Genomic DNA, 18,233 nt, shown 5'->3' on the forward strand with positions numbered 1-18,233 from the left:
TATGGGGTTGAGAAGCAGCCTCCACTTTATTTTTAGCTCAAGAGGTTCCACTTAAGCTCTTTCACAAGCTCCCCTGAACGCAGACTCGCGCTTCTCCACCTGCAAATAAGCACGGAGGCAGCGCCCCCCGCCGCACCGGGCGCTGTTGGGGGAGGGGGGACCCCTGGGCCCCATCCACCTGCAGGGCTCGGCCCGGCTCGAATCCCCAGGCACAAAACACGGCGTGGGCCCTCGGCTCCTCACGTTTAAGCCTTGGGCTCGCCCGCTTCTGTGGACGTGGCTGCCTGCTGAAGGGGAGCGGCTCGGCCTCTGAAGTCAGGTCGCCCCTGTGGGTCTAGAGCAAGTTACCTAACTGGAGAGGGTCTCCTCTGGAGAAAGGGCCAGAACTACCCACCCCGAGGCTGTGGGGAGGAGCCAGTGCCCTCTGTCCCTGTCAACTGGTGTTTTTCCCCTGAAGATGATAAGGCCAGTGATAAAAGAGCAGTCCTCGTGTTCAGAGTTCCTTAAGGAGGAGAAAAATAGTCTCCCTCCCTGGAAAGACAGGGAAGCAGCAGGAAACACATGAGCATCTGTTTCCCTCTGCTTTGTGGATAATTTATATTCTCTAATCTACTGGGACAGTACACCACCTAGGACACAGAAGGTAGTTAATTCCTGCAGAATTAAGCATAGGAATCTTATCAGAGTGTCATGGTATAGAAGCCATTGCACTCAGGTTTTTGGTGTTTGTTTTTTCTGAATCTTCCATTAGCCCTTATCAATATCAAATCTGGTTCACACAGTAGGTAGTAATTTTATCTCTAATAACCTCAAATCCCAAACTCCGCATTTAAAGAAGGGAGTTAGACTACCTCCTCTTTCTTAACAGCCCCTCCTACCTTTGGGCCATTCGTTTGTTTGTTTGTCGTTGCTGGAAATGGTTTAACATGTCTCCTCTCAGCTCATTCCATTTCCCCTGCCAGGGCTTACTTCATAAAGAGCCAAAGTACATGAACTCCCAGCAGGCAGCTCACAACAAGTAAATTCTCAACACCTACCTTTTCCTAAAGCAAAGGGCTTATTCTCCAGAGGCAAGCAAGCAGACACACAGAACACCTCACTTTCTGTCCTCATGTACTATGTTTGTTGTCAAAGCTCCAGCCCCACCTGGAGACCTGGAGTGGCCAGGTAGACGGGTAACCGGCTCTGTTAGCCGCAGCACCTGGAGTGGCCAGGTAGACGGGTAATCGGCCCTGTGAAGCCGCAGCACCTGGAGTGGCCAGGTAGACGGGTAACCGGCTCTGTTAGCCGCAGCACCTGGAGCGGCCAGGTAGACCGGTAACCGGCTCTGTGAAGCTGCAGCACCTGGAGCGGCTGCTCTCCCCGCTGTGTTCCTGGTTGGATTCCTGCGCTAGCTATAAGGAAGGATAAAGGTGAATGAATATTCCCAAGCTGAATGGGGCCTTTTAATACTTCAGAAATAAAGAGTTGTTCAGCCTAGATTTTTTGCTTTCCTAATGTTTTGACCTGCTGTCTGATCATGTACTCTATTCCTTAAACAGTCTAAGAGTTTTTTCTCACTTCTAAAGAGAAGCTTATTCTTTCACATGGAAAGTACTTAGGCCCCTAGGTTAAAAATCCAGATCATAGCCTTTTCTTCCATAAAGTTCTCCCTGATGGTTCAGGAAGAATTAAATTTTCCCTCCTCTAAAATGCCAGAGAAGTTATTAAATTTTTAATTCTGCCACTCTTAAGGCATACATATGTTAGCTTTGTAGTGTTGTTTTTTCTTTTCTGCACACATATCTCCTGCTTCCAAAGAAAAGATAGTTTTTTTAGCCATATATAAATTGCTTTCAGTTTCAAGCTCAGTATATAACAGGGGCAAAATGCCTATGATGTAAACAAATAAAAACTGTTATTGAAAGCACAAAATTCGTGGGAAAAAACTTTGCAATATGACAGATGAAAACAATCCTTTGAAACAATTTTATCTTTCAACCTGAAAACAATTGCCTCAGTAATCGGCTTACTACAAGTCACAATTCACATTTCTTTGCGCCTACCCTCTTCAATACTAATTTACTGGAAGAATGCAGACAAAGCATCAAAAAGTAATGTTTTTATGTGCACACGTACATACTTGTACACACAAATCTAAACAATATGCAAAAGCGATTTTTTCTCATGCCCCAATCACACCGCACAAATTCGCCTCTTTTCGACTTCCGTCGTTCCCTGTCCTCCTTTTCCTGTGTTGTGTGCACAGACACATTTATCAAACCTGATGGCAGGACCACAGTTTTCAGGAAAAAAATAGACACAGATAAGCTAAGTTTTATTATTTATACTGAACTATTTTGGGGGTTATTTGCATTTTTCCCTTTAATATCATGTAATGGACATGGCATCATGTCAGTGTAAAAAGATCTGCCATTTTAAAACGTGGCTAAAAAGTGATAGCTATTATTTTTAAACATACGCTCACATAAGAATTTATAATTTAAGACGATTAGCTATTTGACATGTCTAGCAGATCCACTTTCTTAGATTGTCACTCTTATTTGGTTACTTTTGCTGTATGGATGTTTTCAATTTTTAGTTATTTAAGTTTATTAATCATTTCCTTAATGGTCCCCAAGTAATGGCCTATTTTAAATTTCTACTATGCTATCAATAATCTCCTCTTATGAAGGATTTCATTCTTTAGACATGGAAATGGGCCATTTGTTTAAAAGATATGAGCCTGACTTGCTAAGTAGATATGGGGTGTGACCTATAACAAAATCATAAATAAGTTAAAATAATATAAATAGGAAAGATTGGCAGGCAATATGAGTAGCAACTCAGAACTAGAGGGAGAAAAAGACACCTTGCCACACACATCTTCGTCCATCTGGAGTCCATGTTGGTGTGAATTGTTAGGTAGAGATCCAACCTTTTTTTCCAGATGGACCCCTTCCCTGGCCCTATCCTAACCCATTTGTAGGATAATCCATCTTTCACCCTTATATGAAATGGCAGTTACATAATTAAAACCAGGCTTTCAAGTAAAACATATTTTTCCCAATAAGCCCCCATCTAGTCCACTGCCATCATCCCCTCCCCAAAAATAAGTCCTTCCTATATATTTTTTTCACCCCGAGATGGCTCCTTTGTCTGTTTGCTCATTGTTTCTGCTCATTGTCTGCTTATTGTTTTCACTCATTGTCTGCTTGTTGTCTGCTCATTGTTTTGCTTGTTGTCTGCTGTTGTTTTTGCTCATTGTCTGCAAAGACAACTGCTATTGTTTTTGCTTGATGTCTGCTTGTTGTCTGCTCGTCTTCTTTAGGAGGCACTGGAACCTGAGACCTCTCATGTGGGAGGCAGGTGCTCAACTGCTCGAGCCACATCTGCTCCCTCTTCCTGTATCTTTAAGGTGCCGCTTTTCTGAGTGCTCCACCCCTAATTACGTCTGGGTGACATCTATGGCTGTGGACCGGTTGGGGTATCCCTACCCGAAACTACTTGTGTAAATGTCAGAAATTAGGGCTGCCAGCCCCTGGGGGTGGTGTAATGTTTTGGGGAGGGGCCGCTCTGGTCTTAGTCACTGTGAGTTATCTACGTGTTCTGAGAGATAAGAAAGAAATCCGCATTCCCAGGAGCTAGTGTGGCCAGTGATTTCAGCTACCTGCCACATCTTTAGGCCACGTTGACGTTGACGCTGGCCATTGTCTGCACTTGAACAGAACTAATTTCATTGAGAAGTAACTGGGAATTTGTACTTACTAAAAGTCAACAAGTAGGATGCAGTGTGGCATAAAAAAAAAAAAAAAGAAATAGCAGCAGTCCAGTTCCTAGCTCTGACTTTCTGACTTGACCCTGATAGTAAGCATCATATGGGGGACCTACTTAATTTATTTGACCCAAAATTTTCTTTATCATCTTAAGAAGGTAATTGGACTATGTGATTTATTGGCTGATAGCCAGATCTAAGATTGTAATATGTTTCCCCTGTTTATGCGCTATATTATGTGAATAATTCTTAGAGCCACAGGTGAATAGTTATCTCACTAAGGAGCTTTTCAAGAAAGGTGTTTATTTGGAAGGGGGAAGTGAGATGGAACTGATGAGCGTGCCTTGAAATTGGAACGTGCCAGCGTCTCCATTCTGTGTTGGAATGCGGCTTCTGTGATGTGCGGCAGCTCTGTTGTAAGGTTTATTCTAGTAATTCTGGTCAGTGGTAAGCATTCCTTCTGGGTTTTGGATGAGAATAATACATTGAATGGAGGTTGATAAAGTGTTTCTCCAGTGGTGGCAGTTGTTAGCATTATTGTAGATATTTATTTTTATAAGACCAAACTTAAGATAAATGCCTAACAATATTTTGAAGTTGTGCCCCACTTAGTAGCCTACTAGCCATTTGAGCCACCCCTCCTTTTGAAACTGGTATAACTCTTTGCCCTCATTGTTTCTCTTTCTCAGCTTAAATTTGCACCACAGTTATACACAAATGCTGTACAAAAGGGCATCCAATTAAAATATTTTAAATACGGCAAATGATGACTTCAGAAAGATGGGCTTTGATTAGGAGAAAGGAAGGTGGCAGAACAAGCATTCAAAGCCAGAAAACTCGTTCAGTAAACATTTAATACAAGAAACCACCTACCATCTTGTTGAAGGTAAGTGGGAAAGAATGCTTGGGCAGTTGGAGCCCTGAAATAAAGAAATGAAGGGAACAGCTTGAGTAAAGGGGGCCCTGGAAAGGTCGCTGTGCTGGAGAATGACAAGTTAAAGGTGGAATTGTGGTGGGTGAAATTGTGGGAGAGTGAAACTGGTTAGACAGTGAGAAAGCTTCTGAGGTTCCCTCTGGCAGATTGCTGGGGACCATGACAAGAACCGACTCTTGAACACATGACGTGGATTTATAGGACTTGGAACTATTCTTAGTAGGTTTTTGTAAAATCTCCATACCATACATTTATTTTTTTCATAGGTCTTAAAAAATGTCTGCACATTTTATCTTGGTTTAAGAAGAATTGATGGGGAAGCAGACATGGCTCAACTGATAGAGCATCTGCCTACCATATGGAAGGTCCTGGGTTCGATCCCCAGGTCCTCCTGACCCGTGTGGAGCTGGCCCACGTGCAGTGCTGATGCATGCAAGGAGTGTCGTGCCAAGCAGGGGTGTCCCCGTGTAGGGGATCCCCACGTGCAAGGAGTGTGCCCCTCAAAGAGAACTGCCCACGTGAGAAAAGCACAGCCCACCCAGGACTGTTGCTGCAAACACAGAGAGCTGACACAGCAAGAGGATGTAACAAAAAAGAGATGGTTTCCCGGTGCCACCTGACAATGCAAGCGGACGCAGAAGAACACACAGTGAATGGACACAGAAAGCAGACAACGGGGAGGGGGATGGGGAAATAAAATAAATCTTTAAAGAAAGAAAAAAAGAAGAAGAACTGATGGAGAATCCGGAGTTTAAGAGGGCCTAGTTTGGACATTATCAAAAGGAGAAAAGAAGTGAGCAAAATTGCATTTGTACTAAAAGATGATTATTTCCATCCACCTCAGGGTGTAAGGGCCTGCTGAGACATCGCCCAGCATGAGTGGTGCTTTAGATGCTTTCCACGAGGCAGAGAAGTGAGTTCTGTGGCCCGCAGAGCAAAGCCGTGAATATACGTGTGGCAATCCCCTGTGCACCTGAAGTCAGGGAATTCCACAGTGAGGTGTTCTCATGTGACTGGGATGAATAATATTGATGAAAGCTTAGGTTTTGGTCAAGCTAAGAGAAGGGTCTACTGCCAACAGGAATACATATTCCAGCTTTCTTCCTTCACTGTCTCAACTAGGTTCCAATAGTGGAGTTTTCCACAATCTCTGGACCGCACTTCCAATTCAGGGAGAATCAGGGCTCGTAGCTCGCAGCTCTCCACTGGCTGGCCCCGGTTACCCAGCCCTCCAGGCCAAGGTGTCTGGGGAGGTCATGGTGCGGTTTCTGGGCAGTAAACCGCCCTCAGAATGGGGACTCTGCCAGGAGCAGGTGCGTGGCCCTCCCAGAGAGAGGCTCAATGGGCGCTGGGGTGGATGATGAGCCAGTGCCCAGGAGTTCCATGCCAAGTCACAATTGACTTTGTGTTGGGAGAGGATGTGTCAATGGTGAACTCAGGGCAGAGGAGGGGAAGAGTTTCCTGTAATAACATCGCAGACCGCTCTCCCGCTCACTGCTCAGAACAGTTCGGCTCCAGGGAGGACGTTTCGAATCCCGGGTAGAGGAGGGACCTGACTCGGATATCCCTCCATGAAAAAATGTCCACGGCGGACTTGATGGAGAACCTCCGGGAAGAGCTGACCTGTTTCATCTGCCTGGACTACTTCACCAGCCCGGTGACCACCGAGTGTGGGCACAGCTTCTGCCTGGTGTGCCTCCTCCGGAGCTGGGAGGAGCACAGCGCCCCTCTGTCCTGTCCCGAGTGCTGGAGGACCCTGGAGATGCCGCATTTCCAGCCCAACGAGCGCCTGGGGAGGCTGGCGGGCATCGGCAGGCAGCTCAGGTCCCAGGTGCTGCAGAGCGACGGGGAGCAGGTCGGCTACAGGCGCATGCTGGCGGCCACCAAGGTGTTCTCCGCGGACAAGGGGAGTGTCAACTCTTTCTCAACCCAAAGTCACGGGATCGACAGGGCGTACCACTTGAACGACGCGGAGGAGCAGAACAGGGTAAGACCGGCGGCTGGGAACCTTCGCGCCCCTAATGGCCCGTGGCGGGAAGGCGAGGCGGCCGGCGGCCGCAGACCACACACCTGATGGCCCTGGCTTTGATGCTCCAGGTGCAGGGCGCTTCCCGCGGCTTTAGGCTCCTTGTTGCACTGGTGCTCTGCTCCTTTGCCACCGGGGCTTTGTTTCTATTGCAGAAGAAACTTCAGGAAGTCCTAAATATTCTGCGCAAAAAGAAAAAGGAAGCGCAGGTGATACTAACCCATGAGAAGGAGCGGGTGATCCTGTGCAAGGTGAGTGGCTGTCTGCAGTGTGGCTCTTGTGGGTGATTCTATGGGGGGTCAGGAGATGCTCAGGGAAGTGTCGGGAAAAAGGCAGACAACCTCGTTCTCTCCGGGGCACCATGCAGGGTCCTTGCTTTTGTCCACCTCCCTCCGCTTGGCCACTCGGGAGTCCCACGCCCCAAACGCAATCCCCCCGTGGCCAGCCAGGCCTGGGTTCCCCTCCACTGAGGACCCACACAGCTCCGTAGATAGCTCTAGAGAGGCTCTGACTACAATTCTTTGAAATATAAGTTGGTGGCGGACTTGGCCCAGTGGATAGGGCATCCATCTATCACATGGGAGGTCCCTGGTTCAAACCCCGGGCCTCCTTGACCCATGTGGAGCTGGCCCACGCGCAGTGCTGATGCGCGCAAGGAGTGCCGTGCCACGCAGGGGTGTCCCCCGCGTAGGGGAGCCCCACGTGCAGGGAGTACGCCCCGTAAGGAGAGCTGCCCAGCACAAAAGAAAGTGCAGCCTGCCCAGGAATGGTACCGCACACACGGAGAGCTGACACAGCAAGATGACGCAACAAAAAGAAACACAGATTCCTAAGCCGCTGACAACAACAGAAGTGGGCAACGAACACACTGCAAATAGACACAGAGAACAGACAACTGGGTGGTGGGGGGAAGGGGAGAGAAATAAATAAAATAAATAAATCTTAAAAATATATATATATAAGTTATAGACATGTAACAGGATGAAAACCAATAAAAAAGGAATTGACCAAATGCTTTGGGAAAAAAAGAGAGCAGATATAAAAGAGAAATTAAGACAAAGGCAAATACGGGAAAACAGTAACTTGACTGAGTACATCTGAACAAATGCTAGAGAGTCACGGAATTGGTTCTGAGCTGCCCAGCAGCCAAAGCAAATTACTAAATGTTTAATTGGGTAATTAAAAAAAAAAATGTGTGTATCTGATTCTCCCAACAGACTTTGAGTTTTTAAATGGGAGTTATCTGTGATGTATATTTCTATGGTATTATGGTGATCCAATGTTACTGTCACTGAACAAAAAATTTGTTGTGTAAAGGAACACTCACATTTAAAAACATTTTCTCCTTAACCAGCTGTTTTCTTTTATCGTAGTACTGGTCACCACCTGTCATATTTGTTTATTTTTGGTCTCTCCCACTCGAATGACCATGTCCTGAAAATAGGAAATTCGGTTTTGGTTATTAAAGTTATCTGTAGCACATGCACATTCTAAAACAGCATAATCACCAGGCCAAACAACTGAGTATCCACGTTCAGTGTCGGGTTTTGAGAATCATCTCAGGAGTTGGAGGACTTTGTAAGGATAAAAATCTACAGGGGAGTGGGTGTCGGCTGGAGGGTGAGTGCCGGCCTCCCACGGGCGAGGTCCCCGGTTGGATCCCAGTGGGTCCAGAGAGCAAAACCCAAAGAGAAACAAACAAACCAAAACAACTCAGAGGAGCCGGTGTAGCCGCTTCCCACGCACGAGGTCCCGGGTTCAATACCCGGCCTCGGAAACCACCACACAAATCCGCGGTCAGCGTTTGTGTCCCTGACTCCTTTACCGTGTGCGTGTGTGTGCCTCCCGCAGGAAGAGACGAAGAACTGCAAGCAGGTGGTCGTGTCCGAATACGTGAAGATGTACGAGTTCCTGCGGGAGGAGGAGCAGCTGCAGCTCCAGCTGCTGGAGAGGGAAGAGAGGGAGAACGTGAGGAAGCTGCGGGACAACGAGCTCCAGCTGACCCAGCAGATCCGCAGCCTGAGCAGGATGATCGAGCAGATCGAGGGCAGGTGCCAGAACCCCAGCACCCAGGCTTCTGAGGTGAGCGCTCAATTTACAAGTGTTGCGAAAATTAATGAAAAAAACACTCAGTGACCCATACTATGATTTTTTAAAGATTTATTTATTTATGTCTCTCCCCTTTTCCCCCCTCCCCCAGTTGTCTGCTCTCTGTGTCTTCTTTGTCCGCTTCTGTTGTCAGCGGCACGGGAATCTGTGTTTCTTCTTGTTGCGTCATCTTGCTGTGTCAGCTCTCTGTGTGTGCGGCGCCATTCCTGGGCAGGCTGCACTTTCTTTCACACTGGGCGGATCTCCTTATGGGGCACACTCCTTGCACGTGGGGCTCCCCTATGCAGGGGACACCCCTGCGTGGCAGGGCACTCCTTGCGTGCATCAGCACTGTGCATGGGCCAGCTGCACACGGGTCAAGGAGGCCCGGGATTTGAACCGCGGACCTCCCATGTGATAGACGGATGCCCTAACCACTGGGCCAAGTCTGCAGCCAACCCGTACTATTTTGAGCTGTAGAAAATACATTTTTCCTTGCTCCGTTGAAAAACTAAAGGGTAGTTTTCCTAGAGGATTTAGAGTCTCTGAAGGAGGAGGAGAAAGAGGAACGCCTGTCCGTCCTACGCGGGCCTCGGTTTCCTCTGTGCCTGCCTCTGCAACCGCAGCTTTCTCCAGTGTTTTCTTCCATTGACCAGTGTTGACTAAGTACTGGGCACTCAGCATGACCTTCACAATGACCTGATGAAGATAGCCGCTGTCACCCGCAAAGTGGGTTCAGTGATGTGTCAGCGACACAAACCCCTGCAGGGATTCTGCATTCCAGCCCTTCTGGATTGGAGGAACCTACCGTAATAAATACAGACTATTTAATATCCAGGGCCGTGGCAGCGGGTCACTGACCTCCAAGCGGTGAAGCGACGGTGGAGCCCAGGGGTGCTGGGACCCGAGCCGCGGGCCTCGCCTTGGCTCCCCGCCTGCCCCGGCTGCTGAATCCCCCGGGACTGCCTTAAAGGCCGTGCGAGCCACCGCCAGCTCCGGGCTGCTTCCCAGACCCCCGGCCCCCCTGGCTCCTGTCACCCGCCCTGCAGCCTCACCCAGGGCTGGTCTCTGCTCTCACAGGGCCTTTTCCTTTGCTTGCCTCTGACTTCCTCGGAGAACGAGGCTCTTTTGTCCACAACGGGTTCTGCTGACAAAGGGGTTACGTGAGAAGCAGGAAAAAGGAAATAGTCTCTAGTTGTTCAGAGAAACAGGTCACGCTCACTAAAAGCATCGCGGGAAGAAACGGGGATTTGTTTCTCCGCTTTGCTCTCCCACTGTGATTGTTGTGGGGCCGTGGGAGGACTCCGACTTTGCCGAGGGCTGTGTCTCAGATGGGTCCAGGCTGCCGTGATCGCACTAACCGTCTTTCCTTCCTCCCCTTAGGACGTGAGGGGAACCCTGGAAAGGTAGGTTTCCTTTCTGCGTGGTTGGGGAAGGTGAAGGAATTTGGGGCTGATCAAGCGGGTTACCGGAGCGGGGTGGGCGACACGAGACGGATGTCAGGCTGGACGGGGCGCGGGGTCTGTGCCGGGGACCCAGGGTGAGCGCCCCTGCCTCTCGTAGGAGCGAGCCCCTCTTGCTTCAGTGTCCAGAGGCCGTCACCACGGAACTGAGCCTGTGCCACGTCACTGGGATGAGGGAGATGCTGAGAAAGTTTAGCAGTAAGTCGGATTTGTCAAACCTCCGGGGATTTCCAGAGTTACCTTCAGTCAAGGGATGGAGAACGGAGCTTCGAGGCAGCTTCTCCACGGAGCCTTCTGCCTCTGGGGCCAGGCTCCCGGTGGAGGCCCCTGGGCTGGCTCTGAGCAGTTGGGGTGGGGAGCCTGGGCCACTGGAGCAGGGCAAGCGGTGAAACGTGGCTGATGCTTTGCTCAGGCTTCCTTTTTTCTGTTTAAGTCCCAGTCTTGTTTCCTTCTTTGCCTGTTCTTACTCCCCTTTTCTGTCCCACCCAGTCCCAACCCCATGCCGTCCCCCCACCCCTGGCGCCTGCACACAGAGACACGCATCTCCTGCTGGAAGTTGTTCCTTTCCAGCCCTGCTCTCCTAAGGGTAAAAGCTGACTTGAACTCTTAAATCCCACTGAGGGACACTTCCAAGAACTGCTCTTTTAGAGTGCCCCCAGCATTTAGGCCAGCTAAGACCAAGAGAGGCCAGCTGGTCTTTGCAGGGCTGCCAGGAAGTACCGCCAGCTGGGTGATTACAAGTGCAGGCTACGGCTTCACCGTGCTGGAGGCCCCGCTGTCGAAGGCTGGAGGGGTCCAGTGGTTGACCAGCCGGCCCTGGCACTCCGCAGCTTGCAGCTCCAGCACCCGTCTCTGCCTTGTTGTCACGTAGCTGTCTTCTCCTTGGGACTATTTGTGTCCCTTCTCCCTTCAAGGACACCAGTCATAGTGGATTAAGGGCCCACTCTGCTCCAGCATGGCCTCCTTGTGACTTAACTAATTCTACCTGGAACGACCATTTCCAAATATAGGCACATTCCGATGTATTAGGGGTTAGGACTTCAACAAATCCTTTTTGGGAATAATGCCTTTCAAACTGTAACAGCCCTCAACTTTTACTTTGTTGACAATTTGACCTTTAGAGGGAGGCCCAATGCACTTTGGACTCAACAGGTAATTGCTAAGTGCCTGCTGTGTGCCCAGTATTGTGCTATTAGGCTCTGGGCATAATTATAATAATGATGAATGACAGACACAGCCTTTGCTTTGTAGAATTTTCAGTGAAATTAGGAAACGGACGTTAAATAACCACACAGATAACTAGTTACGATTGGAATGTGGTCCACCAGTAAAGGTATGAGATTGCCTGATAGACGTACCTAATCTGGCCTGGATGGTCAGTGAAGGGTGGAAGCCTCTTCTTTGACCTCACAGGAGGGCGGAAGCAGAGGCCACACTGGTCCACAACGCATTTCATCCACGGTGACTGAGGGTCGGGCTAGCTCCTTGGAAGCTGCATTTGAGCATGCCCTGCTGGAAAAGGCCGACCAGGGATTGCCATCCAACAACTCTGTAACTTTGCAATCTTGATGATGCTTCCTAACTTTTATGAGCCTCAGTTTTCTCTTCTATAAAAATGGCAATACATGAATAATACCTGATGATTAAACGAGAGCATCTACAGAGAATGCTCGGCACACAGGAGGTGTTTAGTAAATGAGAACGGCCTATAGCCCTCTCCTACCCAGGGTGAAGAGTGAGGACCGAGCCTGGCTCGGGTAAACGGGAAAGAAAAGGGTGTGCCCTGCATGGATAAAGAGCTCCTCGTTCTAACATGTTCCACCCCAGTCACGGAGAAGCCCCGCTCCCCGCCAGGCAGTTCTTCCCCACGTGACCTCCTGGAGGGTCAATCTTTTTTTTTTTAAGATTTATTTTTATTTATTTCTCTTCCCTTCCCCTCCCCGCCTCCAGCTGTCTGCTCTGTGTCCATTCGCTGTGTGTTCTTCTGTGTCCACTTGCATTCTTGTCAGCGACACTGGGAATCTGTGTTTCTTTTTGTTGCGTCATCTTGTTGTGTCAGCTCTCCGCGTGTGTGCGGCACCATTCCTGGGCAGGCTGCACTTTCTTTCGCGCTGGGTGGCTCTCCTTATGGGGCACACTCCTTGCGCATGGGGCTCCCCTATGTGGGGGACACCCCTGTGTGGCACGGCACTCCTTGCACTGCGCATGGGCCAGCTCCACATGGGTCAGGAGGCCCTGGGTTTGAACCCTGGACCTCCCATGTGGTAGGCGGGCGCTCTCTCCATTGAGCCACGTCCGCTTCCCTCACAGGTTACTCTTTACCTCCCGCAGCTGACATCACGCTGGACCCATCCACGGCCAACGCCTACCTGGTCCTGTCTGAGGATCTGAAGAGCGTGAGGCACGGAGGGATCCGGCAGCAGTTACCTGACAACCCAGAGAGATTCGACCAGTCTGCCACCGTGCTGGGCGCGCAGATCTTCACCTGCGGGCGGCACTACTGGGAGGTGGAGGTGGGCGCCAAGACCGAGTGGGAAGTGGGCATCTGCAGGGACTCTGTGAGCAGGAAGGGAAACCTGCCAAAGCCTCCCGGGGACCTCTTCTCGCTCATAGGCTTGAAAATTGGAGAGGATTACAGCCTCTGGGTCTCCTCACCGCTGAAGGGTCAGCACGTGCGCGACCCTGTGCACAGGGTGGGGGTCTTCTTAGACTACGAGTCTGGACACATCGCGTTCTACAATGTGACCGAAGAGTCCCTCATCTACTGTTTCCCTCCGACTTCTTTCGAAGGCGCGCTCAGGCCTATCTTTTCCCCTTGCCTCCCCAATGAGGGGACGAACACAGGGCCTCTTACCATCTGCTCGTAGCCCTGTTGGAGGGGCTGCCCTGAGCCCTCGCTGAGGATGAGATCTGAGGCCAGTAGATGACAACTATGATGACAGTCTTAACATCAGGTGATCTGAAAGAAAAGCCCCAAAGAGCGTCCGTTAACTTGAGCCCGAATTAGATCATGAACTGTCAACATCCAAGTGGAGAAAGCCAATCCTATCCTGGGTCTTTGAACAATTTTGGTGTCTAGACTACTCCATAAATGTGCTGGTCACTAAAAAGAAAGAGATAGAACTAGTCCAGTTATATACTGAATCCCCCTCGCAGGCCAGTTTTATAAAGATATGTCATATTTTTCCAGTGTCTTCGTTTATTCGACTCTAAAAAGCTGTGCTTTATCCCGTGTGCAGAGCTTGGCATGCGGGGGCAACCCAGGGCCCAAGCCTCAGCACACGTTCTCCTTTCCAGGGTGGGTGACAGGCACTCGGGACTCAGCCTGCTGGGAAAAATCTCTTCCCAACCTCTGGGGGCTAGAGTCCTGTACTCAGGAAAGCTGATACATTGAGAAAGCTGCAAATACTTGCATGGATATGCCCCCTTCATTCATGTTACCGAAATCACACAAGGCTAGAATCCTCTGTGTTTGGTTGTATGTTCAAGTATGGCAGAACCAAGTCTCCATTCAATAAATGCATCCAGTAAGGACGTCATGTGACTTTATTGAGCTTTTTAAAGAAGTCAAACTTTCTATTTTGAAATACCTTCAGACTTCCAGGACAGTTGCAAAAAATGATACGAATCCCATACAGAGAGCTCCAACTTGCCCATATCCCCCCTAGGTACCCAGATCCACCAGCTTTAACATATTGCCACATCCATGTTTGCCATAAAATTCTATCTATCCATCAATATATCAGTCTGTCTACTTATCTACCATCCATCCATCCATCCATCTTTTGATTACTCCATTTTGTGAACACTTGAACTTAGGTTATATACATTATCCTCTGTGAACACTTAATACTGCTATGTACATTTCCTACAAACAAGGATGTTCACTTATGTATCCATTTTTATATGCAATTATCAAATTCAAGAAATTTAGCTTTAGCAAAGAAACAGTCTATATTCCAGTTTTTTCATATGTTCCAGTAATGCCCTTTTGAGCCTTCTCTCCATGCTTGTTAGATCCCATCCAAAATCAGTATTGCCTTTATCTGCCATTGTCTCTTTAGTTGCTTTATCTTTTTTTATTGTGGGAACATATTTACAACATAAATTTTCCCATCTCAACCACTCTCAAATGCTACCAAAAATGGAACTCAGAATCACAGTCATTTGCTTCTCTACCTCTTGACCATGGGCTAAAAGGAAAATGTCCAGTCTGAGGTTAGAGAACATCAGGGATGATGTTCTACCCTGGAATTCAGCTTTACTGTTTTGTTTTCTTTTCCTTTGTTTTCTAGAGTACCTTGAAAATATTACCAACACTGTGCACTGAAAGCTAATTTACCAGTAACACCCCATTAAGTCTTCAGATGAGGCCTGTTTCCATCCTCCCACTCTAATCTCCTCCTCTCCCCATGCCGTGACTTCAGCCTATTATGCTTGGGTTGGTTCCTTTTCCTACCTTGGATTTCATTACCTGGTCCTCCTATACTAAACCTTGAGAATATGCCCACTCAACTCTTCCACATCCTTGGCTTTCTCCCTCTGTGTGTGTACCTTAGAGGGGTGGGAACAGAAAAATGAGAGGCCACAGTAGAAAAGTGGGAGAATATGTAAAGGAGAAAATAAAAATCACATGTAATCTCATGTATTTTTTTTTAAATTTTTTTATTTTTTATTGACTTTGTAATAATATTACATTAAAAATATATATGTGAGGTCCCATTCAACCCCGCCCCCCCACCCCCCCCCCCCCCCCCCAACAACACTCGTTCCCATCATCATGACACATCCATTGGATTTGGTAAGTACATCTTTGGGCACCTCTGCACCTCATATACATTGGTTCACATCATGGCCCATACTCTCCTCTATTCCATCAAGTGGGCCCTGTGAGGATTTACAATGTCCGGTGATTACCTCTGAAGCACCATCCAGGGCAGCTCCATGTCCCGAAGACGCCTCCACCTCTCATCTCTTCCTGCCTTTCCCCATACCCTTTGTCCATTATGTCCACTTTTCCCAATCCAATGCCACCTCTTCTATGTGGACATTGGATTGGTTGTGTCCATTGCACCTCTATGTCAAGAGGAGGCTCAGATTCCACCTGGATGCTGGATGCAATCCTCCCATTTTCAGTTGTAATCACTCTAGGCTCCATGGTGTGGTGGTTGTCCTTCTTCAACTCCATCTTAGCTGAGTGTGGTAAGTCCAATAAATCAGATTGTAGGTGCTGGAGTCTGTTGAGGCTCAGGATCTGGCTATCACATTGTCAGTCCAGAGATTCAAATCCCCTAAATATATCTTAAACCCCAACATTAACTGCACCTCCAGCACATTAGCATGAAAGTCTTATGAAGGGAGATCCCATCTGAGTCCAGATTCATCACACATAAACACCATTTCCAAAGAGGGGCCATCTGCCCTGGTAGTTAACCCCATCGGCCATGACCATAACTCCCATGGGTCTCTTTAGCCCTCAAAGGAACCAATATCTGGGGGTTGTATCTGCTTTATCTGTCTCTCTGACTCTGCTCAGTTGTGCATGAGGGCAAACCTTCTGCCAGCCTCCAGACTCTTTTTTAGAAACTCGTAGCCATATAAACTCATTTCTCCTTTCCATTTCCCCCTTACTTTAGGTCAAACAGCATTTTAAAGTCATGGTATTTTATGTAGACATGGATATTCTGCTGATCCGCATTGAACCTTCCGTATAAGGTCATTTTCCAGTTGCATCATCAGTTGGTAGTTGATAGTGGTCCCTCGTTGCCAGGGAGGCTCATCCCCGGGTGTCATGTCCCGCGCTGGGGGGAAGGCATTGCATTTACATGCTGAGTTTGGCTTCGAGACTGGCCACATTTGAGTAACATGAAGGCTGACAGAAGGAAATTCCCAGGCACAAAGTTGCTCTAGGCCTTGTTCTTATTTTGGGTTTATCAGCTCACAAGCATAGTCATTAGCATCTGGGGCTCACTGTTGAACCCTCACTCCCTCCCGGTCCCCACCACTGTACCTGGGAGACTGTCGCTGCTCCCCTAGGGACCACGACAGAGCACCACTGGCCAGGAACCCAGTACCCCCCCTACTGTGGTTTTTAATTGTTGCCACTAATCTCATGTATTTTTAAGCAAAATGAAAATGTTGCCTAATATTACATTGTGAGCTTGCTTCATTAAATATTTCTTGAAAATAATGACTTTTTGAGTCTGTACATATATGAGCATGCATCTTCTAAGAATTAACACATTTTGTTCAATTACATCATCATACCCCCGAATTTAGTCAATACAATGGTAGAATAATCTTTTCTAATCAGTATACATATTCAAAATATCCCAGTTGCTCTAGTAATGTTCTTTATAGCTGTTTTTTATTCTTCCAGCATCCAAGGATAATATAGGATCATGCACTGAATGTAATTGGCATGGAAAATAAGATTTTAATGGGAGTAATATTTCATTTTATGAATGTTTGTAATTTATTGAATCATTTCCCTACTGTGGGACACTTAGATTGTTTCCAATTTGTAAACGACACTGTGACGAACACCCACATGTACATAAACCACGGGGAATACATTTAATTGTTCTTCCCTAAGTGCGTCTCCTGCAGGTGGAAAGCTGACTGTGGATCCCGTGGGCACGCCCGGAGGTTGCACGCATTCAAAAGTTTTTGGCACGCTGCAGGTACTTGGGATGGTTTGGCTCACTAGCGTCTCCACACTGAAGCTGCAGATGCACCATCACTAGGACAAGAGAAGGATTGCGTTTTCCCTGCCCTTTCTATGGTCTTCACAGAAGCACCCCATTTACCAAAAAACCTCTCCCGGGGACATGGGGAGTCAGGGCCTAGGCTGAGAAATGACACTTTGGTTTGAACACTTCCTTCGCACCATCGCTGTTTTAACTCGCACGCGTTAGTTAGTGGTGATGGGTGGACAACAGTGAATGGAGTTAATGCCGCTTAAAATGGAGAGACTGTCAGAGTTTATGCTGTATATGTTTTGCCGCAATAAAAAACAAAAGCAGCACTGACTCCCATAAGTTATTTCAGCTCACACAAGGTATTTCAGTTTCCTTTTCTCAAAAAACTTGGAGATTACCTATTTGTTGTGACAATTATGTTAGAACACCTAAAAATGCCAATGCATGGTGTTCTTTGGGCCGCTAGCCCTCCCACCCACCTAGAGGCTCAAACTTGTAATTCTTCAGAAAGGGGAGAGAAAGCTGGCAGGATACCCACGTGGAACACGGAGAACTGGCCCCAGCATCTCTGAAGTATTTCCAAGGTGTTAAGTATTTTAGGGGGAGACCACCAATACAAAATGCAGCTGGAGAAAAAGAAAACATCTATAGATCACATTCTTATCTTTCATGGAATTCCTTTTTTTTAAAAAAAAATTATTCCCCCCCTCCCCGTTGTGTGCTCTCTGTCCATTTGCTGTGTGTTCTTCTGTGTTCACTTGCATTCTTGTCAGAGGCACTGGGAATCTGTGTCTCTTTTTGTTGCATCGTCTTGCTGTGTCAGCTCTCCCTGTGTGCGGCGCCATTCCTGGGCAGGCTGCACTTCTTTCGCGCCGGGTGGCTCTCCTTGTGGGGCGCACTCCTTGTGCGTGGGGCTCCCCTACGCGGGGGACACCCCTGTGTGGCACAGCACTCCTTGCACGCATCAGCACTGCACATGGGTCAGCTCACCACATGGGTCAGGAGGCCCTGGGTTTGAACCCTGGACCTCCCATGTGGTAGGTGGACGCTCTATCTGTTGAGCCAAGTCTGCTTCCCCAGAATTCCTTTTGACCTTCATTCTTATGAGCATTCCATTCCCCAACCTAAAAAAACAGCTCACGCACTAAACGGTGAGCTTGCTGTACAAATGTGCTCATCTCAGCTGTCCCCCAGGCTGGGCAGCCTTGCGCAGGCTTGGGGTCCCTAGGATGTGCGCTCTGCTGGGCACCTGCTCTGCAGGGGGAGG

General features: G+C 48.2%; 1 protein-coding gene across 2 annotated transcripts; it reads left to right on the forward strand.

Annotated features, from left to right (window-relative positions):
• The first annotated feature begins 1,301 nt into the window (after positions 1-1,301).
• Positions 1,302-13,450, forward strand: TRIML1 (tripartite motif family like 1). 2 transcript variants are annotated; one of them, XM_058290099.1, is made up of 8 exons: positions 1,302-1,412; positions 4,444-4,640; positions 4,955-6,675; positions 6,870-6,965; positions 8,566-8,796; positions 10,186-10,208; positions 10,366-10,463; positions 12,597-13,450. In XM_058290099.1, exons 3-8 carry the CDS (start codon positions 6,268-6,270, stop codon positions 13,130-13,132), a joined length of 1,392 nt encoding a protein of 463 aa, XP_058146082.1. In that variant the 5' UTR covers positions 1,302-1,412; positions 4,444-4,640; positions 4,955-6,267; the 3' UTR covers positions 13,133-13,450. The 2 variants fall into 2 exon arrangements, with proteins under 2 accessions (XP_058146082.1, XP_004470365.2); XM_004470308.4 differs by lacking the exon at positions 1,302-1,412 and having other exon boundaries at positions 4,421-4,640.
• The last annotated feature ends 4,783 nt before the right edge of the window (positions 13,451-18,233 follow it).

This window comes from Dasypus novemcinctus, chromosome 29, assembly GCF_030445035.2.
Source record: "Dasypus novemcinctus isolate mDasNov1 chromosome 29, mDasNov1.1.hap2, whole genome shotgun sequence".
Classification (NCBI taxonomy): Eukaryota; Metazoa; Chordata; class Mammalia; order Cingulata; family Dasypodidae; genus Dasypus; species Dasypus novemcinctus.

Excerpts from the sequence above, each read along its gene's own strand:
- TRIML1 (XM_058290099.1), top strand. The coding sequence starts at position 6,268 with ATGTCCACGGCGGACTTGATGGAGAACCTCCGGGAAGAGCTGACCTGT. Across the intron at positions 6,676-6,869 it reads ACGCGGAGGAGCAGAACAGG|AAGAAACTTCAGGAAGTCCT; the intron begins GTAAGACCGGCG and ends TTTCTATTGCAG. Across the intron at positions 8,797-10,185 it reads CCAGCACCCAGGCTTCTGAG|GACGTGAGGGGAACCCTGGA; the intron begins GTGAGCGCTCAA and ends TCCTCCCCTTAG.